Source organism: Oryza glaberrima, chromosome 1 (genome assembly GCF_000147395.1).
Source record: "Oryza glaberrima chromosome 1, OglaRS2, whole genome shotgun sequence".
Classification (NCBI taxonomy): domain Eukaryota; kingdom Viridiplantae; phylum Streptophyta; class Magnoliopsida; order Poales; family Poaceae; genus Oryza; species Oryza glaberrima.
The window spans coordinates 21,708,101-21,732,359 of NC_068326.1; the positions used below are offsets into that span (position 1 = coordinate 21,708,101).

A 24,259-nucleotide genomic window follows, 5' to 3' on the forward strand; every position below is an offset into this window, starting at 1 on the left:
TAATATATATAAATTACTTTTACACTTACTGAATTTACTTTTATAGTTTAAGAAATAACTTAGTGAAATCTAAAAGTAATTTAGACATATCATAAAAGTAATTTGTGATTTTTCATCAAAAGATAATCATGTGAGATCTTGTTGTAAAGATTTAATTACAACGAACACAACGGTATAATCGGATTATAAATCGGATAAGTAATTTAAGAGAAACTTCTCTAAGAAGGAAAAAAATACATAGATATTTTGTGTACTAGTAGCTTTTTTTTTAAAGAAGGGTGTCTCTCTCTAGCACTATCCAGCTAGCACTCTCGGTGTAGTTGTGTCCTTCTACATAACGCTTTAGAGACGAATCTTTCATTTGAGAATGTTGTGGCTTTGATGTGTACCTTCACGACGGAGATGGTAACCATAAGCCCAATAACTGACATGTAGGTCCCATATATTGACTTAGTCGATTGGATTAGGTCAATGAGCACGTTAGAGAAACCATCTAAAAAGCAGCTGAGGTAGTCAAATTACACGGATTTTAATAGTTTGGAGAATAAAATATCTGGTATTGTGGTTCAGAAATACTTCCTCCGTTTCACAATGTAAGTCATTCTAACATAAAAATGCTAGAATGACTTACATTGTGAAACGGAGTAAGTAATTAGATTGAACATATATTGAGGGAGTAAAGTGAATTTATTTATTCCCTTGAAAAATGTGCTTGGATGGGCTGGTAACCCACTAGAGCTACTGTGCTCAAAGGGACCACCTATATATTTGTCGATAAATTTTCTTCTAAAAATTTGACATATGTAATTATAGTACAATCGTAGTGTAATTACACTGTAACTTGCATGTAACTACAGTGTAACTTGTATATAAGTTTCACGTAATTTTAAATCGTTAGATCTATTACAAAATTTGTTCTGGTGAGGAAGAAAAAAAATCACATCACACACATATGTGAAAGAATTTGTTCTCATAACCTCCATTTTACCGAAATAAATGTTATGGAGAGATTTTTGAAAGTTACATACATGTTACATCATAGTTACAGTGTAATTATATGCAAGTTACAGTGTAATTACACTACGATTGTACTATAATTACATCTGTCAAATTTTTGGTGAAAAATTTGTCGACAAATATATAGCAAATTCGGTGCTCAAATTGGGCCGTTTCACCTAGAAACTTAAAAAGGAAAATCTCCTCGGTCAGCCATTTTTTTTTTCCAACGACTATCGAAATTTCTATCGGGCTCGCGATCTCGCTCGCTCCGCTACCTCAGTAAGGTTCTTCTGGTTGCTTTGCTGCAATCTAGATTGTTGTCCTTGCCATCTTGCTCCCTCACAAACTCACCCGATCGATGCCACATTCCTGGTCTCGGATCGGCGCCGCTTCCGTTCCACTAGAAAGCCCGCGTTGCGTCGATCCTCTCCTCCACCACTGCAACGAAATTTCCCTACGCTGCGTACGTCCCTCGCCTCGATCCATAGCACATTAGCACCACCTTTGCTGCCACCTCGCTTGCATATGCCTCTGTTGTCTTGCTGGCATTCATATGTGCCAGGGGCATTGTCCCGACTCCTGAGGCCGTGTGTGCTTCGAATTTGTTGCCGGTTTCTACTGCTTGGTCCATGAGTCCATCTATTTTAATTTTTAGTCTGCAAATTTCATGCATTATTGACACTCTTTCGTCAATTGATATTGAGACTTTAATCCCCCAACGCTCACAAGTATATTGCTCCATAATCTCTTGATTTCTGGATAATGTTTAGTATTACCCTTCTCCCAAATGGTCAGTGTAGTAGGGACTTTTACTTCACTGGTAACTTAGGGTAACAGTAAATTATCGAATCATGCAAACAGGCTGTAGGGGTGAAAACGGTCGGAATCGGTAGCATCTCTTTGGAAACGATACTCGACCAGCCGGTAATTGATCATAATTATTATTTAAACTAGGAAAAAGTACGAATTACCCCCCCCCTGAATTATCGCGGTCGTCTGAATTACCCCCCTGAACCACAAAACCGAACATTTTTCACCCTCAACTATACAAACCGGACGAATTACCCCCCTCGACCCAATCTGCGGTGGTTTTGGTCTATGTGGCGTACGCGTGGCAGTCCAGTCAGCATTATATATATATATATGTGTGTGTGTGTGTGTGTGGGACCCACCCGTCATACACTCTTCCTCTCTCTCTCTCAATCTTCCCCCTCTCTCACGGTCATCGGCATGCGGGGGCGGCGGCTGAGGGCGATGGGGGCGGCTGCGGCGGTGGTGGCGGATGAGGACGGTGGGGGCGGCTGCGACAGCCGCGGCTGAGGGCGGCGAGGACAGCTGCGGCAGCGGCGGCTGAGGGCGGTGGGGGCGGCTGCGGCAGCGGCGGCTGAGGGCGGCGGGGGCGGCGGCTGAGCTCGGGGCGCGACGGCTTTGGGTGGAGGCGATGCTTGGGCGGCGGAGGAGGGTAATTTGTCTGGGGCGCGACGGCTTCGGCGGCAGGCCGAGCGACGGCGAAGGGTGGAGACGGAGCCCCGCCTCCGCCTCAGTCGCTCGCTCCCCGGGTGAACCGCGCCTCCGCAACCGGTCGCCCTGTCCGCCTCCGCCACCATCACCCGCCGCCCGGTTTGCCTCCGCCGCGGCCACCAACCGCCTGGGCGACTCCGCCTCTACCGCCACAACCGGCCGCCCGAGCGCTTGCGAGAGAGAAATCGGAGTTCATCGTCTTCAACCGGTACAGTGCAGATGTTCCCCGCCGCCGCGCTCGCCTCGCCCGTCCCTGTTGCGCTCGCCTCTCCCGTCCCCGCTGTCCTCACCTCGCCCACCTAGCCGCGCCCGCCTCCGCCTCCCATCCCCGCGAGGTCCGCCTCCGCCGTAGACCGCCGGTCACCCGAGGGAGACCGGGAGAGAGAGAGGGATATATATATATATATATATGTGTGTGTGTGTGTGTGTGTGTGTGTGTGTGTGTGTGTGTGTGTGTGTGTGTGGGGATGATAGGTGGGCCCGAACGCTTTTTTATTTTTTTTATTTGCTGACTGGATTGCCACGTTGGCGTCACGTGTGCAAGCTTAAATTAAAACCACTCAGAATAGTGCTCAGGGGGTAATTTGTCCGATATAAATACTTGAAGGTGTAAAATGTTTGGTTTTGTTTTTCAGGGGGTAATTCAGACAACTGCGATAGTTCGGGGGTATTTCCTTTAAACTACTCAATGTCAAAATTAATACGATATAGAAAGAAAGTTAGAAAAAAAAATTATAAATAGCCAAAAAGGATACAGTCGGAAATGGTAGCCCTTACACGGAAACGACGGTAGCCCTTACACGGAAACGGCGCTCAGTCAATATGGAATTTCCTGACCGTATAATTTATACATCTCTGTGTTCGCTCACGAGTCTTAGAAAATTTTACATTAATATTTAAACCATTGATTGTGGATGTTCCAAATCGATCATAACGGTATTGATTAAACAAAAGAGCCCACATAAAAAATAATTTATAAATAGCCAAATTCAGACTAAAAAAATGCCAAGGAAGATTCACGTAAAACACAATACAAAATTAATTGAAATTTGAAGTAAAAAATAAAATAAAACGAGCAATTCATTTCCAAAACAAATTCCACGGTTATAATCCACAAATCACTAAATTCGGAATATAATAAAATAGTGAGAAAAAGAAGAGACCATATTAAAGCGGCCATGTTAATTCTAATTCGTGACAAAACATAAAATAAAATTAGAACTTCAATATCATATAAATTCCAAACTTAATTAAACCGAAAACACCCGGGCATGACTCTACCTACTAAGGTTCAAATCTTAATGCGCACAAATATTACGTATATGCAAATTGAGCATTAACACAATTTTAGTGAGATATGTGCCACTGGTTTCTACATTAGAGCGTGTGTTAGCGGACGCATTTGCAGTGGCGAATCCAGGTATATTCGGTGGGGTTGGCTGACCCCATAGTTTGTTAGAAAACACCCTACAAACCTTTTCAGGTATAAATTCAAAATATTTCGAGAAATGATCCCACTTAAATACAAATTATTAGTAATTGATCCCACAGGATTAAATTCGCAGCTCCGCCACTGTGCATTTGTGGGGATCTAAGTGTGATGTTGCATGTGTGTATGCAAGTGCGCTATGTAAAAGAATAAAAAAAAAACATGTACTCATCAAACATTTAAAAAGGTGCGCATTTCCATATAACTAGGTTTTGGTGCTATGAGAGCAGGTATAATAGTACTGGCTCAGCCGGCGATAAGAACCACCACATCAGCATTATCATACGTGGAGGAGGGAGAAAGCATGAGAGAGAGCGAAGCGAGCGCTTCTGCAAGCGCCGGACGATAGCACGGCAAATTAGACAAGATGAAATATTTTATTCGCTTTGTGGGTCTATAGTTCAGTTACTTGATCTTATATGCATATGCATACTGTGTGGTTTCAAGTACTAGTTTAGTTTCATGCTGAAGCAGGATGGGCTACAGAGATGGAGTTTAGTTTTGATCACTGTACATGCAACAATTAAACCTATTCTTGCTTCCGTAAAGCTAATATAGAGCCAATCTTTTATATAAACAATCTACAGTATTAACTTTAGATGACCTGGACATGTACTACCGCCGACTGCTACTTTCACTATTAGCCTTGCTCTGAAATGGGTTTGTTGGTTGGCTTGAAGGCCGATATTTCGTGGGGAAGCAGCTTGACCCAGCCACGCCACGCGCCCACGCGAACTTACATTATACTCGTATCTACATGCTCCCACATACTCGGAGGCACGTACTAGCTTAGTTTGCTGGAGGAAGAAGAAACCAGATGATTCCAAGAAAAGATCTCTGTACACGTTGATTTCGCCCGTCGGTCGCCGCGTCTCCATCGCATCTCGCCATCTCGGAGAACATCAGAGAAAGGCACAATGCTCTCGTGTTCGTCCAATGGCCGCTCCACTGCTCCGTTGAAAACAGTCGTAACTGACACGTGCTCCCGCCCTTTTCTTTTTTGTCCATCCAACAAAGATGAAAATTCGCCATCGCCACCTTTGTCAAACAGCACATGCCAAATTCCCTATAAAAATGGTTACGCATACGATCTGATTCTCCAACTCACGTACGACTAAATTTATCATTTATTATCGGTTGTAAACGGCTACATACTGTATGTATGAGCATGGTTTTTTTATTAATTTATGGTTTTGCAGGGATGAATCCAGTGTGGTAGCGGCGGGGCTCGAGCGTCTACTACTAGCATGAGGATCGTAGGAGACCCATGAAACCTCTACAAAACTTTTTTTTTATAAATTTCTTTTACCATACTTCAATGGAAATTGTCTCGCTATTTCTTTCTGATCCGTTAGGCCCTGTTTAGTTCCCACGAAAAAACTTTTTACCATGTCACATCGAATGTTTAGACACATATATGGAAGATTAAATATAGATAAAAAATACTAATTACACAGATTGTGTGTAAATTATGAGACGAATCTTTTAAGTCTAATTTCACCATGATTTGATAATGTGGTGCTACAGTAAACATTGGCTAATGATAAAATAATTAGGCTTAATAAATTTATCTCTCAGTTTACCAGCGAAATCAATTTATTTTGTTATTAAACTATCTCGAATGAATGTATTGATGGCACGTCAAAACTTGAAACGGCGCCTTATTCTTAGTCAGTGCGAGTATCCGACCCGACGCCACGCGGGGCGCCGCGCCCACAGGATCGAGAATCTCACGGGGGTGCAGAGTGCAGACGGCAGAGGCCGGCACGGTGGCCCCGCGCGCCCACCGGCCCACGGCGCGAGAGCCACAGAACCCGGGCCGCACAAAAATATCTCTCCCCCTTTGCCTCCGCTTTTATCCCACCCGACGATGCATCGGACGCTCGCGAACGTTCCCGACGCCAGATATTTCCCGCGCGCCGCGTCGCGTCGCGCAACTCTTCCCGCCTTCCAGCTTGGCTTCGCAACGCTTCGGCTATCCTCTTCTCTTCTTTTGGTTGACACGATCAAAGATATTTTCCGGCGTCCGCGCCCATATATATGCACGCGCCACCCTCCGCGTTTCGCGAGGCCTCTCCTCGACGTCGCCCGTACATTCCCCAGCCGCGCCATCGTTCTTTCACTTCACCCCCAATGTTGTTCTAGCCCCCGCGCCACCCAAGATAGATAGATTCATCGCGATCGATCGAGCGGGAGGTAGAGACTAGAGAGGGATAGTGTGTGCTGCTGCTGCTGCGTCGGAGTAGGATATCGCGATCGATCGGTCGATCGGGCGGATGCAGCAGGGGAGGGGGAGGGGGAGGAGGAGGATGATGCAGGGATCGTCGTACTACGCCGTGCTCGGCGTTCACCCCGGCGCGTCCGCCGCCGAGATACGCGCCGCGTACCACCGCCTCGCCATGGTGAGTGCGATTCTGCAACACACCCGGTCTGGTTTTCCTGTGGTTTGGTTTCGCCGGAGTTGGAAGCAGAGCATCTGAGCATATATGGCGCTGACGTGATTTGGGATTTGGTGCGTGCAGAAGTGGCACCCGGACAAGATCACCAGCGGCCGCGTGGATCCGGAGGAAGCCAAGAGCAGGTTCCAGCAGGTGCACGAGGCGTACCAAGGTAATCAATAAGCACAAATCCTCTGTTTCTCGTGCGTGTCCTCTGCAATCTGCATCATCTTCTTCGGACGAATTTCTGAATACGAATTTTTTTTTGGTCTGTCGCGTGCGAATGCAGTGTTGTCTGACGAGAAGAGGAGGGCGCTCTACGACGCAGGCATGTACGACCCGCTCGACGACGACCAGGAGGAGGACGTCGAGGTAATCCACTAAGCATCAAACTTTTCTCATGCGTGCTTTGCTTCTTTCTTCTTGTTTTTTTTTTGATATTGCGATGGTTTTTGTGATCTAACTTGCTGATTTGCTTACCTTGCGACACCACCAGGGCTTCCACGATTTCCTCCAGGAGATGGTGTCCCTCATGGCCACGGTAGGAAGAGAGGTAATTAAATTTGATGACCGATTTAAGCCGACGAGCGATTCGATCACAAATCAGCTATACTCTAGACCCAAATGCAGCGAAAAGAGAAAAATTCAAATTACAAAAATTTCCGATGCGTCTAAAACCTGTGTTAATCCACTTCGTGCAGGAGCCCGTGTACAGCCTGGACGAGCTCCGCTCCATGCTGGACGGGATGATGCAGGATTTCGCCTCGTCCGAATTGCCTTCGCCCAGCGGCGGCTTCTTCGCCGGCGCGCCCTCCTCGCCGTTCGCCAACACCGGCGCCGCGCAGCAGCAGCGCGGGGTCGGCTCCGCCTCCGCGCGCGCGCACGCGCATCCCCAGGTGGTCGGGAACTCTGCCTGCCTCAGCCGGATGGCCTTCTCCAGCTACTGAGATCAATTTTTGCCAGCGGCCGCAACATCATCACCTGCATAGATTAGCTAGCCTCGTCGACATCGAGTGAGAGTGAGTAGTCGGCGGCGGTGCGGCGCCGCCCCCTGCTGCCGATGAGGCGCGTCAGCGTCGTGATCTCATGAAGGTGCATGCAGAAAGGTGGCGAGGCAGGGCACTGGAACAAAGTATTTCTGTTTATTTTCTTGTCTTGTTTCGATGGGATGGGCTCTGCAGCGAGAACTGTCTATACTGTTCCGAGTGTACCGTGACAATGTGATATCACGGGACTGTTTGCCTTTGTACAGTTTCATGATAAACAATCTGAAGTAGTAGTAATGAACTAGTGACAATGATGATGATGATCGTCGTTGTTCCGTTCTGTTAGGATGATGGGATGATCCCTTTGGTGTGAAACTGCACTCGTGTTTCGCTTTTTTAAAAAAAAAAAACGTGCACCTTATCTTCCTCTACAGGAATACACCGTAGAAGACTAGTACAGAGAAATGAAGTTTTTTTAAAAAAAAAAATACAGAGATTGATCAATACTGATATATATCTCCAGAGACATGTAATTTTGAATTGAATTTAAACAAACAAAAATGTTATTTTTTTCTACTTAGTAATTGAACTTGATTCGTTTCAGGTTACAAGACGTTTTAATTTTAGCCAAAGTTAAACTATTTTAAATTTGGCTAAGTTTATGTACAAATATAGTAGTATTTATAATACCAAATTAGTTTCATTAAATCAATAATTGAATATATTTTCATAATAAATTTGTATTGAGTTGAAAATATAATTATTTTTCTATAAATTTGGTCAAATTTAAAGTAGTTTGATTTTGACCAAAGTCAAAATGTCTTGTAACCTGAAATTGAGAAATTGAGGGAGTATTTATCTGAAATCATATACTATTTTAATATTAGTTGTTCGGTGATATGTTAATTTTAGCCAAAGTTAAACTATTTTAAATTTGACTAAGTTTATGTACAAATATAGTAGTATTTATAATACCAAATTAGTTTTATTAAATCAATAATTGAATATATTTTTATAATAAATTTGTGTTGAGTTAAAAATATAATTATTTTTCTATAAATTTGGTCAAATTTAAAGCAATTTGATTTTGACCAAAGTCAAAATGTCTTGTAACCTGAAATTAAGAAATTGAGGGAGTATTTATCTGAAATCATATACTATTTTAATATTAGTTGTTCGGTGATATGCAGAAACAGGAAGACGTCCCACAAATACACTTCCCCGACTGGCACTAGTTGTTTTGGACTTGTTCACCTGTGGCCAAGGTGCACGGAATTGAATGACAATAGAATGAAGCTTGAAGTTACATCTAGAACCGAATATATTATACTTCAGCACCAAAAAGAGAAAAAGAACCACTAATCAATCCTGTTCGGTGCATGCTCTCCCGTAACCAGAGCACTTAAAGTCTTAAACCCCCCGAGATATTAGCGGTAGTTCCACGCTCCTACCAGAAACAGAATAAGAAAAGGAAAAGAATACACGTCACGTACACCAGCACATCTAACCCAGTCCCAGTTCATATATATATATATCACATTCATGTCCAATGCATTCCTGAATCACAGTTAAATCTTAATCCTACCACTAATCATATGCAAAAAGAAAAAAAAAACATGAGGAATCCAAGCCAAATGCTGCGACTGCTGCTGCTGCAGGTGGCAATCCTCGCCGCCGTTCTCGCGACACCGTCGCTGGGCCGAGTGATAGGGGGCAGCAAGTGCAAGTGCCTCATGTGCGTCTGCGACGTGGACCCGCACCCGCTCCCGCCGTCGCGCCACCACCCGCCGCCGCCGGAGGAGCCGGAGCCGGAGCCGACGCCGGTGTACCACCACTACCCTCCGCCGACGACGCCCGCGTACTCCCTCCCGCCGCCGGCGCAGCCGTACGGGCAGTACCCGTACCCGTACCCGTCGCAGGGGCAGGCCGGGGCGGCGTACTGGCCGCCGTCGACGCCGGCGGAGATGTACCCGCAGGTCAGGGGGTACATCCGGTCCGCCGCCGCTCACCGTCGGCGTCCCGGCCACGGCGGGCTCTCGTCGCGCTTGGTCGTCGTCTCCGTCTTGCTCGTGTCCGGCCTAATGCCACTGCTCGTGTAGTCGCGTGATCGTGTCTCGTGTGTTTTCGTTTAGTACGGCCGGGCCGACCGCGCCGAAGTTTCGCGGCCTGCGACTTTGCGACCGCAGCATATGTTGCGGCTGTCACGTTTACTGATTTGGCATGTAAATAAGATTACAACTGTATCGCGTCAACACGTTTCAAGTTCCATTATACGTGAGAAAATTTAAGGCTTGTTTACCTTATAAGGCATTTTCAACTTTTCAAAAATTTTAACAATCCCCAAAACTTGATAAGATTACAAACTAAACATATCATTACAGTACAACTTCACCAAAATTTGATAATTTCATAACCTTCTTCTACTCTCAAAACTTTTACCGAAATTTTGAAAAACATCAAACCAAACATGGCCAAACCTTATCGTTAATGCTAAAATTTGGCGTTACGAAAAATTGGGAGGTATATTTTAGCAATGAAGTTAGCATGCCTTTTAATTCCGATTTGAAATGTGATAAAACTCAATTCTGATTTGAAGAAAGGTATAGAGTTCATGAATTTTTCACAGGAATGCCAGCGCAAACGAAACACCGTGATGAATAAATTTGGTCGAACACTCGAGAAACAGGTGCATCGACACTGTCACACACTCACTCGCACGGGCACGGGTAAATGACATCATGACAGCTAGCAACGGATATGATCCTGACCGTCCAAATTTCTCGTGTACGAATAGCCGCCTCCCACATCTCGAGGCCACCGGCTCCTCCTCCAAAACCCCTCCGTCCCCACAGACACACGGGGCCCACCTACAGAGGCAGAGAGCGCGCACCGCGGCGAGAGCACATGGGCCCCACCGCGCTCCACCTCATCGCCGTCGCCGTCGCCGCCGTCGTGGCCGCGGCGGCGGCACCGGCTCCGGCTTCGGCGTCGGCGTCGGCGGCCGGGGCGTTCTCGGAGGTGCCGCCGGAGACGCCGTGCGCGGCGGCCATCGTGTCGGTGGCGCCGTGCCTGGCGCACGTCGCGGTGGTGGCGCCGCCCGCGCGGCCCGCGCCCGCGCCCACGGAGGCCTGCTGCGCGGCCTTCCTCCTCGGCGTCTCCCCCAGCGGCGGCGGCGGGGAGGGGTGCTTCTGCCACCTGCTCCGCGACCCGCTCCTCCTTGGCTTCCCCGTCAACACCGCGAGGCTCGGCGCGCTCCTTCCCACCTGCGCCGCCGCCAACGCCAACGCCTCCGCGGCCGCCGCCGTCGAGGCCGCCACGCTCTTCGCCGACACGTGCCGAGGTCATTACCGTGTGCCCCCCTTCTTCCTCCTTTTACATGTCCTTGCTTCCATCGGTTTTGCGTATTCTTGTGTTCGTGATCACCGATCATGTTGGAGAACTACTGAACTAGTATGTGCATTCACGACGGTTGGTGATAGATGCAAATAGTTGGCGAGCCGCAAGCTCTAGATACTACTGAGAGCAAATAGATTGAACCAGATAAATTTATTCGAGAAATGAAATGAAATTTATTTGTGAACAGATAAAATTTAGTTTGGTTAGTAGTTACTGGGAATTGTATTACTGTGTGAAACTATTGAATTGGAAAACAGTGTTTGCCTATTTTTGTGTCTATCCATAAACGTCAACCTTACTTCATAAATTCTCGTTTTATCCAAACTACTAAAAAGTTGCAGAGATACAAATGTAGGACAAATTGATACTACGGTCATCAAGGAAATTTGCAAATTGCAATGCATGACACACATTGAAAGCCTTGTTTGGCATCAATTTCACCAAATTTCTTGAGCTTTACAATATTTCATTCTCAGATAATACGTCATTGCTTTTCTCTTAGAGAGTTCTTAAAACTATTCACTGAACTTGATTTGTTAATTGACATCATGAGTTCTTGATTCTTTATCATCTTTGTTTGTTTCACCCCTCTAAAGCAGACCTCAAGTCACTGCCAGAGATGCGTTTCCTACCTGACCCACCTCCCACGCCAACAATTTCTCCAGGTAAACGTTATTCAGCTTGTTCACTGATCCTGTGACCTTTTGGCCACTGACTCCATTCGTGAGATAATCCTCATCCGTATCATCCTGTACTTCGCCTCTGCTCACATGTTGTTTTGTCTCAATTTTGTGTTATGTGCAGCTATAAAACTATGATAGTAGAAATTTGAACTTAGTAATACCACGAAAAGAATCACATACGTAATTGTGCGATCATGGTATACTGTTACTTGCAGCATCTCTTCTGTTGAGTTGTAAGACTTGTAACTGTTACTACCATTTCCAGCATGGAGTGTCCTGCTGATGCTATACTATATGTATAATCTTCTCATCTTTCAGTTGTAACAGTACTTTTTAGCTCCTGTATGACCATGATCATATCGTCTATTTCATCGTTTAATCACAGTCACGGCAACGCCTATGTGGACTCGCTAATCTGTTGTGAATGCCTGTGCAGCTGCCGTCCCAGGATCAATGCCCCCGACGACGGAGGAGCGTTCGACGCCCGTGCCTGTGCCGCCACAGGACCGGTCTGGATCGGAGACCTCAACTCCCAGCCGGAATTTCCTTGTGGTGTTGTTAGCCCTAACAGCAGCAGCAGCGGCAGATTTGATCCAGCTGTAGTTCTGATATGTCATTGCCCATGCCCAGTACTCACGCTCCTGACGAACTTATGCCTGTTGCGTCTTTCCTCTGTCGGTCGGCTTTGGACTCAAATCAGGTGGTGCCGTGTGTTGTACAGATGCAGGGGAGGATGATCTCTGAGAAATTTTGTCCGGAATGGTGATGTTTTCTCTTTTGGTGTGCTCCGATAGTCCGATCCATGGTATGTCAGTACAAGTGTGCTGCTTCTGGCTATGTCATGCACCATTGACAACATTCATAGGGTACGAATAGAATATGGTTTATATTCTCCCATAGTCTTCATGTCACTGGAAGCCAAAGAAGAACATTTCTGCAGTCACACGGTCATGCAGCATCCGCACTCAATCGATGTAGTAATATAGAGTCCAGTCGCGCACAAGTCAAACAGTTAAACAAAACCCGTTTGGCTCACCTTGTCAAAATGTTGGCCATGCCTGACGTCTTCTTCTACAACCTGGCCAGCTGGGCCGTTTGGTTCGGCTCCTCGCACCTGATTCACATATCCAGCTTAATTCCTTTAGGATTATTTATTCTATTTTTTTTAAAAAAATACATCCTGTCAAGAAAAATATTCTAGTATTTGCTTAGACCACTTGTCTTAAATAGTTTGTTAAATTTATTTATCACAACATTTAATTTATCCCTATTAAAAAGTAGATAATCTACAAAAAAACAGTCCATCCAATATTTTCTAAACAAAGCCTTAAGTTGAACGATTAGCGAATGGCTGGTGCAACAAAATCAACGTAGCTGCTTCCCCATTTACGTTCCAAAATGGCCAGCCTATGTGCTAACTGCTACTACCTTCATCGCCACAAGTCAACTGGAAGTAGGCATCAGGGTTACCTTCTGCAGAGGCAACCCAGTCTAGTCAAGCCCAGCAGCTTGCACAACTTGACCAAGAAGGCAAGAACAGACACACCCTCGCTTGCTTAAATTCTAGCTGAATTCCATTCGATTCTAGTCTCACTCTCATGTAAAGCCACAGATTGTTCAAACCTCTGCATTACATATACCCAAGAATTCTCAGAATTACAGATTTGCAAACTGCAACATCCACTGTGGATCATAGGAGGCGAAATTGTGCAAACATATTTAGCGTTAATTAATTCTAGCAAGCAGGTAGTGACGAAAGTGCAATACGCACGCATGGAAGGATCGATTGGTGCCAAGGTGTGCCGGAGCGTCCGGTCATGCTGGGCTCACCGGTGGACGAGGAGCTACCGGCGGCTGGCGCCGGCGCCGGCGACACCGAGGCGGCGGCCTGCGGCGGCGGCGGCGGTCGGCGGAGGGATCAGGCTGGGCAGGCGGCCGGCGGCGGCGGTGGCGTGGTGGAGGTTCGCCCAGCTACGTGCGGACGCGCGGTGGTGGTGGCCGTCGTCGTCGTCGTCGCCGTCGCCGCTGCAGCTGCTGGGTCGCGTCGTGGGGGAGTACCTCAGCTCCGTGCGACGACGGCGGCGGATGATGCTGGAGGAACCCGCGAGCTCGGACGACGACGCGTCGTCGTCGTCGGCGGCGGCGGCGCCGACGGCGAGGCTTCGGCGTGCCGCGTCGAGGCAGTACGGCGGCCGGGTCGACGGGAGAGGGGTGGTGCTGAACCTGTGCGTGGCGGAGGCGCTGCTGCTCCGGCGGAGCTCGTCGGTGACCAGGAGGTCGCCGCTCCGGGCGAGGAAGGCTGCACGTACAGGGCGAGCCTCAGCTTAGCTCACTGATCTCAAAAAACAATGGATGATGCGCTACCGCCTACCGCGCGATACTGCGATGCATCGATATCGTTCGTCAGCTCAAGCAGCTTCAATCTACAACTACAAGACTATAACCGCACGATGCGAACCTTGGGAGCTGTTCTTGCAAAGTGTTTTACATGATGACAGGAGGAATTTTGGGAACAAAAAGAATACTCCCTTTGTTTTATATTACAAATTGCTTTAACATTCTTTTTTTAAAACTTTTTAAGTTTAATTAAGTTTATAGAAAAATATAGTAACATCTTCCACCGAAAACTAACATATTATGAAAATATATTAAATGTTACATGTAACTAAACTAATTTAATCTCGTAGATGTAGCTAGATTTTTTTTATAAACCAAATTTAAAGAAGTTTGAATAGAAAAAAATCAAAACGACTATAATATGAAATGGATGAAGTACTTTAATATGAGCTTCATTGGTGCAACAGTGGTGTGTCATTTTTTTTTTACAAAAGAAAATTTGTTTATGCCCCAACAAATTCGATCTCACGTGCAGTACTATTTACAGAGGGGAAAATGAGCATATAAAATAGCAAAAGCGTGTAGCGCGCGGCTGCAAATCCCGCGCACATGACGCGCTGATGAGTGATGACACGCGACAGCGAATCCGGCCGCACCACTGTTTCCGACCGGAGATCGTTAGGTGCGATGCGAACCGATGCGGTCGCAGAGATTCACATCTCGCGGGTGGAGCCCACTCACATCCTCCAGGAAGAGGGGAATCGGGAATCCCATGTGGTGGGGCCGGGCTGTGGGCCCCACCACCCCGTCCTCCTCCTTAAAAAGCTTTGTCGCTGCCATGGCATATGGCGTCGGAGTCGAAATCCCCCCCCAAATAGTTGGTGGTAGCGATCAGTAGGCAGGAGAGGATTAGGAGGGATCGGAGACCGACATGGCGGAGGAAGGGCAGCGCGGCGGCTACAGCCGGCTCGCCGGCGATGAGGAGGTGGCTACGGCGAGCGGCGGCGGCGGCGGCGACTACGACGAGCGGAAGCTGAGGCTGCTCGGCTACGAGCCGCAGCTCAAGCGCAACCTCTCGTACGTACCCCCTCCTCATCAACCGCCATACTCATCTCGTTCGCGCTCGCTGCGATCCGCGCGGTCGTCGATCCGTTTCGATTCTCGTGGCCGGATCATCCTTCTGAACTTGCGGTTGATCGAGGCGCTGAGATGATTGGATTTGGTCGTGTTTTATGTCGTTGCTTACGTGTTTATTAATTGTGGTTTCGTGTTGACGCGCGATGGGTAGCTAGTAGTACTTGCTTGCGGGCTTTGTGCGCTTCGCTCCCTATTCCCCAATTATGAAGACACGCACACTTTCTAATGCTGGCAAATGGAGGAATTTAAGTTCAAATTGTGAAACTACTAAGGGCTTCTTTAAAACATACGAATTTCATTGTATTTTCGTAGGAATCAGTTCAGTTTCTGTAAAGTTTCTCTAAACATCCTCAATTCGTAAGGAGACTTAAGAAAAAAAAAAGAAAGGATACTTAAGAATATCCACTTTTTTTTGGCTGTCACTAGGATGCAGAGTTGCAGACTGTCCTTCACCTAAACAGGATCACACTGTCCCCAATCTATTGGAGTTTTATAAATTATATATTTTCTATCCCATTAACCAAACACTGCCTATATATTTTCTTAGAGATCACAGTAGTATAGTACACATAGAGTTGTTGATCTTTAGTGAGCCCAAAGTAGTTGAGGCCTAGATTTCAAACTCGTCCAACAGGGCCTATCTAAAACCAGGCCTTCTGGCCCATCCCCTTCGGCCCATCAGAAAACAGACCCCTTTTTTTCAGTTTTTTTAAGAAGGGCACTTTTTATATATACTATATACAGCCTTTTTAAATTGTGATATTAATTCATATAACCACTAGACTACATGTTCTTTCACAGATCTTTTTATATGCTTTTTTTGCATTTCATTTTTTTTAAAAAAAAAGAGGGAGGAAAAGAAATGAACAAAGGAAACAGGGAATCAGCGAAAGGGGTCACTACTGACAATTTTTGGCGTGCAGGCTGCTGTCCAACTTCGCGGTGTCGTTCTCGATCGTGTCGGTGCTGACGGGGATCACGACGCTGTTCGGGACGGGGCTGCAGTTCGGCGGGCCGGCGACGATGGTGTACGGCTGGCCCATCGCCGGCGCCATGACGCTCGTCGTCGGCCTCGCCATGGCCGAGATCTGCTCCGCCTACCCGACCTCCGGTGGCCTCTACTTCTGGAGCGCCAGGCTCTGCAGCCACCGCCGCTGGGGCCCCTTCGCTTCATGGCTCACCGGCTGGTAAGTATCAGAGTACCTCCCTTTCTGTGTGTTTGTTTACTAAGCACTCCATAGTAATTTATTATCAATGTACTACTGATAATGTAGTAGTACTTCGTAGGTTGATCACATATTCCTGTGAATAAATGTCAACAAAATTAATCTAATCATGCTGCTTTAGTTGATTAACACAAGTTTTATTATTACGCTTATGCTTATTCTTATAAATCCAAATTTAAATTTTAAATTTTAAAACTTGATTTTAAGGTTGATTTTGTGGTTTTTTCATCGCAGTTTATTTTATACCATTTGCTTTTGAATCACTAACACGTATATAAAAGCTTTATATACAAATACTTTCTTTTAAGATAGTGAAAATGGATTATACCTCCTGCCTATACCCATAAACAGATCTACAGCCAAAAGCCAAAAAAAATCTCAGATGCAACGCCTGCGTACGTGCCATAGGTTGGTCAACGTGAGTACGTGAGTCCTTGCTGTCCGTGGATTACAGAGTACGGAGTCGGAGTAGTTAAAATTGCGAGTGTGGGAGCAAAAGGCAACCGAGCCATGAACACGTTCTGTACGAATCAGTCGGCCGCGGAAGGAAGAGCTGCACTTCTCCTTTTTTTTTTTTTTTCCTCCGTCTTGGTGGCGCACGCACGTAAAAAGATGTCGGCCTCGCGCTCGCCTGCTTGGTACGTGTCGGTGGCCGCGCGTGCGGCCTCTCGTCCACCGGCGTAGGGGTGAGGCGAGGTTTTTGCGAGCGGCGGCACGTGCGTCATGCGATCGCGATCAACTGGTCAAGCGCACAGACAGAGCCATCGACGTCCGATAAACAGGAGGATATGGGCGAAAAGTCAATCCCGAATCTTTTGATTGCTTAAAGTGCAAAGTGCAAAAAAGAAAAGAAAGAAAAAATATTCTTTTGGCATCTCTAGCACTTCACGGCTAGGCCCATAAGAGCACCCGCAATGTTAAATTAAGGTAATATCTATAAAACATGTATATCTTAGCAATAGACTAGATTAATAGTAAACCACTTTAATGGTATGTCTATATGGGTATCTATAGCTCTCTAACCCATTGCCTCGTTTTTCTCTATAGACTATATCTAGGTTAGATAGCTTTACTCTCTCTCTTCATTTAATCTCTTCCAAACAGAAAAATATGCTGATATAAATATTTTGTAGATAGTTTATAAATAACTATTGCGGGTGCTCTAATAATCCAAGTCTAGTACGTACGTTAATTTGCACGTACGCCCGGCTAGCGAATCCACACGTCTCTACGGCTCGTTTAATAAACACGAGACAGGTTGCAATCAGGACAAAGCAAAGGGAGGAAATGGCGTGCCAGGCTATATATATGCTCGGTCGTTAATTTCGTGTTGTGTGCCGACTTCGAATCCCGACATCCCGTAGACACGATCCGGCGATATAAGAGCAGGTACAATAACATGCTATAATTCAGCTGCAAACATATTTTAAGAAGATAAATAAGGAGAGAGAAGAGCAGCGGACTACAGATTTATAGCCAGCTGTAGCACGGACTCCAAGACGCAGTATGTGTATGACAGGTGGAACCATGTATTAATAGTGTAGTATGTAGCTATTGTATAAATGAGCTATTAGAATGTCTATAGATAATAGTTGGCTATACTATTAAACTTTGCTATAAGGGGGGAACCGTTGACAATTTAAGATGTATACATGTCTGTCTATTGCAACCTTTCATTCTCTCAATCATCTTCAAAGTCTGTTTCCTAGGTGCATAATTAGGCTCTGCATCTGAGTCTGAAATCATTAATTTCAAGGAATGGTTAAATTCAAACAACATTTTCTTGTCAGATACTACTCCCAACCACACTAATTTCCGGTTGTTACTGACCGAGCTATGTTAAAATGGTTACAGACAAAAAAATAAAATAAAAAAAGAAACATAGAAATGGAAACGAAAACGATTTGCTTTGCCGCGTATCGATCATTTCTGAATTTTACCATGTCCTTACGGAAATTATTTTTTTCTATATTGTGGTAATTATCGTATTTCTATTTTATACTTCAATGTTTCCGTTCGACATCAATATGTTTATGTCTATATAATTTCGTTTTTATGATATTTCTGATACTGTTTTTATTTTCGGTTTCATCGTTTTCGATTTTATTTCCAAGATATATACTCTATCCATTTCAAAATTAAAGAATCTAGTATTGAGTATGTTATATCCTAATATTATGAATCTGTACAAATCCTTCTTACGAGGAAAATATCCACAATAGTAGGATGGCAGAAAAAAAAGAAATTGGCTCTTTGTCTCGTGGTTGACTGAAAAACAATCCATATCCTGCCAACCCGTACGCTAGTACTCCTCTGATAATCTGAATTTACCGTAACCTGACCCTTTGCAGCACCCAAAAAAGGGGTGTGTTTAGTTTACACTAAAATTAAAAGTTTGGTTGAAATTAGAATGATGTGATGGAAAAGTTGGAGGTTTATGTGTGTACGAAAGTTTTAATGTGATGAAAAAGTTAGAAGTTTGAAGAATTATTTTAGAACTAAACACGGTGAAGATCTAGCTGGTGAGTCATGTCGTAGATAAGAATATAATAGGTTCTTTTACATTTCTTTCCATAAAGTGTCAAATATAATTTGCTACTTGGTGTGCAGATGATGAATCACGTTTGCAGACTCGCATGTAACAGGAACCTGTTATTTTTATAAGCATTTTATATGCCACCTGACCTGCGTACGCAGCGCGCGTGCTGTGCGTGCACATTTTCACCAAATCCCATCCTGCGGTCCTGCCATCTCTGATGCACGCGACTTTATTTTTTTTTTCTGAGGACTTCTACACGTACTAAAACTTTTTTACAAAACATTTGCAAACAAAATTTTCAACCGTTTAATTTAATTTCATGGAAGTTAAAATAATCTTGATTTACTCACAATATGCCACGTCAGAGTTACTACGAAGAGAGCATTTTGTAAGAAAAAAATTAGTATGTATTATATACTGTACTTTCCTCTTTTTTTTTTCTTATTATATCCCTTGATTGGGTTTCGTGTTAAAATTGAGACATCTACAGTCTGTGTCGTATGATTCGAATTCCCATGGGGTTGGGGTGGCCCGTGCACTAGACGCCCGAATCCAAAGTTGCAAACCTTTACTTTAGTTTAGTAGGAACACTTTACTTTACAAAACTATAAAAAAGAGATTACGCGTGTTCATGCCATCTACTTAAAAAAACATATCTAGCACGAACACCAAATAGTAGGAGTACTAAGAGCAAGTTTAATAAGGCACACTCAGCAGGCGATAAGAGTGCCACATCATCCAAATTCATTCGTGGAGGAGAGAGAAAGATAGAGGGAGAGGGCAACGGGCGCTTCTGCAAGCGACGAGCTACAGCACAAGAAACTATGCATATTACAGGAACCGATGCAAAATCAATATTGTGGTTGTTTTTCTTCAATAGCATAGCTATGGCCCCATTAGCAGAACACACGGGATAGGATAGAGAGTAGCAAGTTAGATTAAAAAAAAATAGAAAAAGTTAACTACCTAGAGAAGTGTGTAGGTAGATTAGCAGCCTACTATTGTACGTATCATCTTTATTTTCTATCTCCGGATGACATGTACATTTTTATCACCAGTTGATGGCGGTACTATTAAACTTGCTCTAACTTATTTCTGTTCGTGGCGGCTATCAATAGTTTAAAGAGCAGCACCATGCTGACAGGCAAAAGAAGATATTAGTTTAGGGAGATTCGCACTCACCAGGAAGCTCAATCAAAATAGCAAAATAGCATGATTAAAACTTAGTATTTTAGTTTTTCTTTTTCGTTGTTTGTTATTTATCTCAGTTATGAGATTAGTATTGTATGCACTCGTGTACTTTTGATTGTGTATATTTACTAGTGGATATGACAATTTTTTATCCAATATCTAAAACATATGCTGACAGCCAAAAGAAGAAGATAATAGGGAGATTCGGATTCTCGTCAGGAAAGCTCTATCAAAAATAGCAAAACGGATCTCCACCCCTCGTGGGCAAATGGGGTCTCGTCTCCTCTTTTTTTAGGCAGGAGGGAGCAAGGCTAGATTCCTCACCCCAACACTGTCGCAGATCCCACCATCTTACCTGGCAGATTCGGTGTCAGCGCGTGCCAGTCCGCCCGGCGCCCGGAGGTAAAGCAACCAACCAAACAAACCATCACAAACCCCGCACTTTCGATCGTGTACGTTTGACCCCGCACCCCCTCTCCCCCGCCCGCCTCTCGGCTTCGGCCTTCGGCGCGCTTCGCCTACAAGTAGTAGCCGCGCGCGCAGCACACCACACCACCACACCACACACGGTCACACGTCTCACTCGCCGCGACCTCCCCTCCAACTCCAACCTCGCCCTTCTCCTCTCCCCCGCGCGCGCGCAAGCGAGCGAGCGAAGCGCCGCAATGACCTGGAACAAGGCCCCGGCTGCGGACGCCGAAGCCGGCGGCGGCGGCGACACCGGCCACGCGCGCCTCCGGGAGCTCGGCTACAAGCAGGAGCTCAAGCGCGACCTCTCGTACGTCGCTACACTGCCCCTCTCTCTCTCTCTCTCTCTCTCTCTCTCGTCCCTTTTCGCCCTTTTCTTGGCTGACTTTAAACCGGTTCGCGCGCGACGTACGGCGGTGTGGGTGCAGAGTGCTGTCCAACTTCGCCTTCTCCTTCTCCATCATCTCGGTGCTGACGGGGATCACGACGCTGTACAACACGGGGCTCAGCTTCGGCGGGCCGGCCACCATGACGTTCGGCTGGTTCGTCGCCGGCGCCTTCACCATGACCGTCGGCCTCTCCATGGCCGAGATCTGCTCCTCCTTCCCCACCTCCGGTGGCCTCTACTACTGGAGCGCCCGCCTCTCCGGCAAGCGTTGGGCGCCCTTCGCCTCCTGGATCACCGGATGGTACAACCGCCATTCTTTTTTTTACTAATCCATAGCGGTTAATTTTTTTTGACCCCCCATTTTTTAATTACTTTACTACTGTCGTTTGCCTGATTTCTTGCCTTGGTTCGGATCATGTGAATTGGGGGCGCACGAGAAGGATCATGATACTTGCATGTGAACGGGGTTTGTTGATTTACTAATTGTTAGGCCAGTTTTTCTCTTTTTTTTTTCTGTTTCTTGTTGGGAGTTCAAGATATATATGGATAATGGGAACATTGTCAAAAAGCTTGATTGTTTTTCTTTCTCATGTTCCCTTCCGTTTCCTTGTTTTCTTTTCTGGAGTGACATCAAAGCGGCATCTTCAAAAGCTCTGCAATCTTCTCTCCTTTTCCTGCTGAACAAAATCTTTTTTGTTCCGCCCAATTAGATGGAGAGAGAGAGAGAGAGAGAGAGAGAGAGAGAGAGAAGTGCTGCTAATTCGTACTACTACTTTGCACTGTTCTGATGTCGTATTCAATGATGTGGTCCTATTAATCCAAGTAGGAATTTTTGTTTCATGCGTTTTAGTCAATGTTCCATTCTTTGACCTTGTGCAGGGAGAGCATTGGGCAAAGTTTAGAAATTTTGGTTTTGATGACGACTGACGATATAGTGTTTGATCAGGGTTAATCATTGAAGCCCAGTAGCAGTAGTTCAACTGAGTATATATATTGTGCTCATATCAACTTCTTAATACTAAACATTTAGTTCTAAGTAGCTCTGGGAGGGGATATGGGTTTACTTCGCATTCATTGGAAATCTGTCACACTGTCAGCATATCCCCTCTCGGACAAGTCCTCCATTTCTATTCCCAGCAACAAACTCTCTTTTGAGTACTGATGATGGTACTTATTGGTCGTGCAGACATAGTCGTCATTCTGATACCACTGAAACATCAATAAATTATGTTCCTTTCAACCTGTCATCATAATGAATTGGGTATGATTTGATTCCAAAACAGTTATTTTCAGCATCTAATCCTCTGTTGTTTTTTGCTTGTTTGTTTCTGTCACCTGCAGGTTTAACATTGTCGGACAGGTAAACCGAACCAAACCAAACCATCCCTTCTCTGAACTTTCAGTTCTTATCTGAATATCTGAACTTTCTTCTGCTTTGCAGTGGGCGGTGACGACCAGCGTGGACTTCTCACTGGCGCAGCTGATTCAGGTGATCATCCTGCTAAGCACCGGCGGCAACAATGGAGGAGGGTACATGGCGTCCAAGTACGTCGTGATCGCCTTCCACGCCGCCATCCTGCTGAGCCACGCCGCCATCAACAGCCTCCCCATCACATGGCTTTCCTTCTTTGGGCAGTTCGCGGCTGCCTGGAACATGCTAGGTGACACCTCCCTCTCTTTGACTTGACAATTCGCATAAATTGAAGGATCGAGTGATTCGTTCTACAGAGACAGACAGTGACCAGTATTTCTGAAGGAGATTTGTGTGGTTTTCTGCAATATTCAGGTGTCTTTGTCCTCATGATTGCTGTGCCGACGGTTGCTACCGAGAGGGCCAGTGCCAAGTTTGTGTTCACCCATTTCAACACTGAAAACAACGCTGGGATTCACAGTAACTTTTACATCTTCGTTCTGGGGCTCCTGATGAGCCAGTACACGCTGACAGGATACGACGCGTCTGCGCATATGGTAAGGGGAAAAAAAAAAAGAACAGCTCAAGAGCTAACAGACAGTGTTTGTGCCTAGAAATGTATTGTATCTGGCCAATCTGACATTATGGTTCTTTTGCTCATGTTTTCAGACTGAGGAGACGAAGAACGCTGACAGGAATGGCCCCATCGGCATCATCAGCGCGATCGGGATATCGATAATAGTAGGATGGGGATACATTCTTGGCATCACCTTTGCAGTGAAGGACATACCTTACCTGCTGAGCCCTGACAACGATGCTGGAGGGTATGCCATTGCTGAGGTGTTCTACCTCGCCTTCAAGAGCCGGTACGGGAGCGGCATCGGCGGGATCATCTGCCTCGGGATCATCGCCGTCGCGATATACTTCTGTGGCATGAGCTCGGTGACAAGCAACTCAAGGTAAAAAAAAAAAAAAACAAATGAATGACTGAATCACAATGGATGACATCCTAGTGTTCTAACTTTTGTCGGTAGAGCAACAGTTCACTCACTCACTCATCCTATTGTTCTTCTGATTAGGATGGCGTACGCATTCTCGAGAGACGGCGCGATGCCATTGTCGTCCGTCTGGCACAAGGTCAACAAGCACGAGGTGCCGATCAACGCCGTCTGGCTCTCGGCCCTCATCTCCCTCTGCATGGCATTGCCTGTAAGTTCCTGGCAATCTTGGTTCAAATCTCAGAAAGTTTCAGAAAAAAAAAAGAACGCAACTGAAACAGGAGTCACTGACTGACAATTCTTGACGACGCAGTCGCTGGGGAGCTTGGTGGCGTTCCAGGCGATGGTGTCGATCGCGACGATCGGGCTGTACGTGGCGTACGCGCTGCCGATCCTGTTCAGGGTGACGCTGGCGCGGAAGCACTTCGTGCCGGGGCCCTTCAACCTGGGGCGGTGCGGCGTCGCCGTCGGCTGGGCGGCGGTGCTGTGGGTGGCCACCATCACCGTGCTCTTCTCGCTGCCGGTGTCGTACCCGGTCACCAAGGACACCCTCAACTACACCCCCGTCGCCGTCGGCGGCCTCTTCCTCCTCGTCCTCTCCTCCTGGCTCCTCAGCGCCAGGCACTGGTTCAAAGGCCCCATCACCAACCTCGATGGCTAGCTAAGCCAAGATTGAGGTTTTGGTTTTGGTTTTCGCCGGTGGATATGGAAATGCACTACGTGGGAGATGGAAGAATCGTCGTCGATGATCGGAGGCGTTTCAGGTGGGAGGAGAAGTATAACTGAAGAACAGGTAAGAAGATGATCTGGAAGGGAAACGGGAGCATATCATGTCATGGTGGTGGTGTTGTGATTAGTTGTTGATTTGTTCAGCGAAATTATATTACGTGGAAGGGGATTATACATTTTATACACTGGTTGTAGATTGACAATATGTACTAAGAAATTGACGATTCAATTGAAGGCTAAAAGCAGCTGAAACAGTTGTGGAATTTTGAGTGTGTGATTGCGTTATTACGTTGCAAGTAAATGTTCGCAGATGTAAAAAATAT

At 45.9% G+C, this 24,259-nt stretch overlaps 4 protein-coding genes across 5 annotated transcripts; all 4 read left to right on the plus strand.

Annotated features, from left to right (window-relative positions):
- Positions 1–5,924: 5,924 nt before the first annotated feature.
- LOC127768819 (uncharacterized) lies at positions 5,925–7,932 on the plus strand. The gene is made up of 5 exons (XM_052294476.1): positions 5,925–6,411; positions 6,532–6,619; positions 6,737–6,819; positions 6,944–7,000; positions 7,149–7,932. Exons 1-5 carry the CDS (start codon positions 6,286–6,288, stop codon positions 7,392–7,394), a joined length of 600 nt encoding a protein of 199 aa, XP_052150436.1. The 5' UTR covers positions 5,925–6,285; the 3' UTR covers positions 7,395–7,932.
- Positions 7,933–8,981: 1,049 nt separating this feature from the next.
- LOC127760295 (protein TRACHEARY ELEMENT DIFFERENTIATION-RELATED 7A-like) lies at positions 8,982–9,731 on the plus strand. Its single transcript, XM_052284536.1, has one exon. It carries the CDS (start codon positions 9,029–9,031, stop codon positions 9,530–9,532), a length of 504 nt encoding a protein of 167 aa, XP_052140496.1. The 5' UTR covers positions 8,982–9,028; the 3' UTR covers positions 9,533–9,731.
- Positions 9,732–10,322: 591 nt separating this feature from the next.
- On the plus strand, positions 10,323–12,285 carry LOC127759872 (non-specific lipid transfer protein GPI-anchored 25-like). The gene is made up of 3 exons (XM_052284087.1): positions 10,323–10,773; positions 11,429–11,494; positions 11,949–12,285. The coding sequence occupies exons 1-3, from the start codon at positions 10,338–10,340 to the stop codon at positions 12,113–12,115; spliced, it is 669 nt and encodes a 222-aa protein (XP_052140047.1). The 5' UTR covers positions 10,323–10,337; the 3' UTR covers positions 12,116–12,285.
- A 2,396-nt stretch (positions 12,286–14,681) lies between these two features.
- LOC127760428 (amino-acid permease BAT1 homolog) lies at positions 14,682–24,199 on the plus strand. Of its 2 annotated transcripts, none has more exons than XM_052284683.1 (8): positions 14,682–14,926; positions 15,910–16,173; positions 22,140–22,158; positions 22,240–22,459; positions 22,585–22,766; positions 22,879–23,168; positions 23,289–23,418; positions 23,521–24,199. In XM_052284683.1, exons 1-8 carry the CDS (start codon positions 14,781–14,783, stop codon positions 23,866–23,868), a joined length of 1,599 nt encoding a protein of 532 aa, XP_052140643.1. In that variant the 5' UTR covers positions 14,682–14,780; the 3' UTR covers positions 23,869–24,199. The 2 variants fall into 2 exon arrangements, with proteins under 2 accessions (XP_052140643.1, XP_052140644.1); XM_052284684.1 differs by lacking the exons at positions 14,682–14,926; positions 15,910–16,173 and adding exons at positions 20,210–20,720; positions 20,839–21,099.
- The last annotated feature ends 60 nt before the right edge of the window (positions 24,200–24,259 follow it).

Excerpts from the sequence above, each read along its gene's own strand:
- LOC127768819 (XM_052294476.1), top strand. The coding sequence starts at position 6,286 with ATGCAGCAGGGGAGGGGGAGGGGGAGGAGGAGGATGATGCAGGGATCG. Across the intron at positions 6,412-6,531 it reads CGTACCACCGCCTCGCCATG|AAGTGGCACCCGGACAAGAT; the intron begins GTGAGTGCGATT and ends TGGTGCGTGCAG. Across the intron at positions 6,820-6,943 it reads ACCAGGAGGAGGACGTCGAG|GGCTTCCACGATTTCCTCCA; the intron begins GTAATCCACTAA and ends CGACACCACCAG.
- LOC127760295 (XM_052284536.1), top strand. The coding sequence starts at position 9,029 with ATGCAAAAAGAAAAAAAAAACATGAGGAATCCAAGCCAAATGCTGCGA.
- LOC127759872 (XM_052284087.1), top strand. The coding sequence starts at position 10,338 with ATGGGCCCCACCGCGCTCCACCTCATCGCCGTCGCCGTCGCCGCCGTC. Across the intron at positions 10,774-11,428 it reads CTTCGCCGACACGTGCCGAG|ACCTCAAGTCACTGCCAGAG; the intron begins GTCATTACCGTG and ends CCTCTAAAGCAG. Across the intron at positions 11,495-11,948 it reads CACGCCAACAATTTCTCCAG|CTGCCGTCCCAGGATCAATG; the intron begins GTAAACGTTATT and ends ATGCCTGTGCAG.
- LOC127760428 (XM_052284683.1), top strand. The coding sequence starts at position 14,781 with ATGGCGGAGGAAGGGCAGCGCGGCGGCTACAGCCGGCTCGCCGGCGAT. Across the intron at positions 22,460-22,584 it reads GGCTGCCTGGAACATGCTAG|GTGTCTTTGTCCTCATGATT; the intron begins GTGACACCTCCC and ends TGCAATATTCAG. Across the intron at positions 23,169-23,288 it reads TCGGTGACAAGCAACTCAAG|GATGGCGTACGCATTCTCGA; the intron begins GTAAAAAAAAAA and ends TCTTCTGATTAG.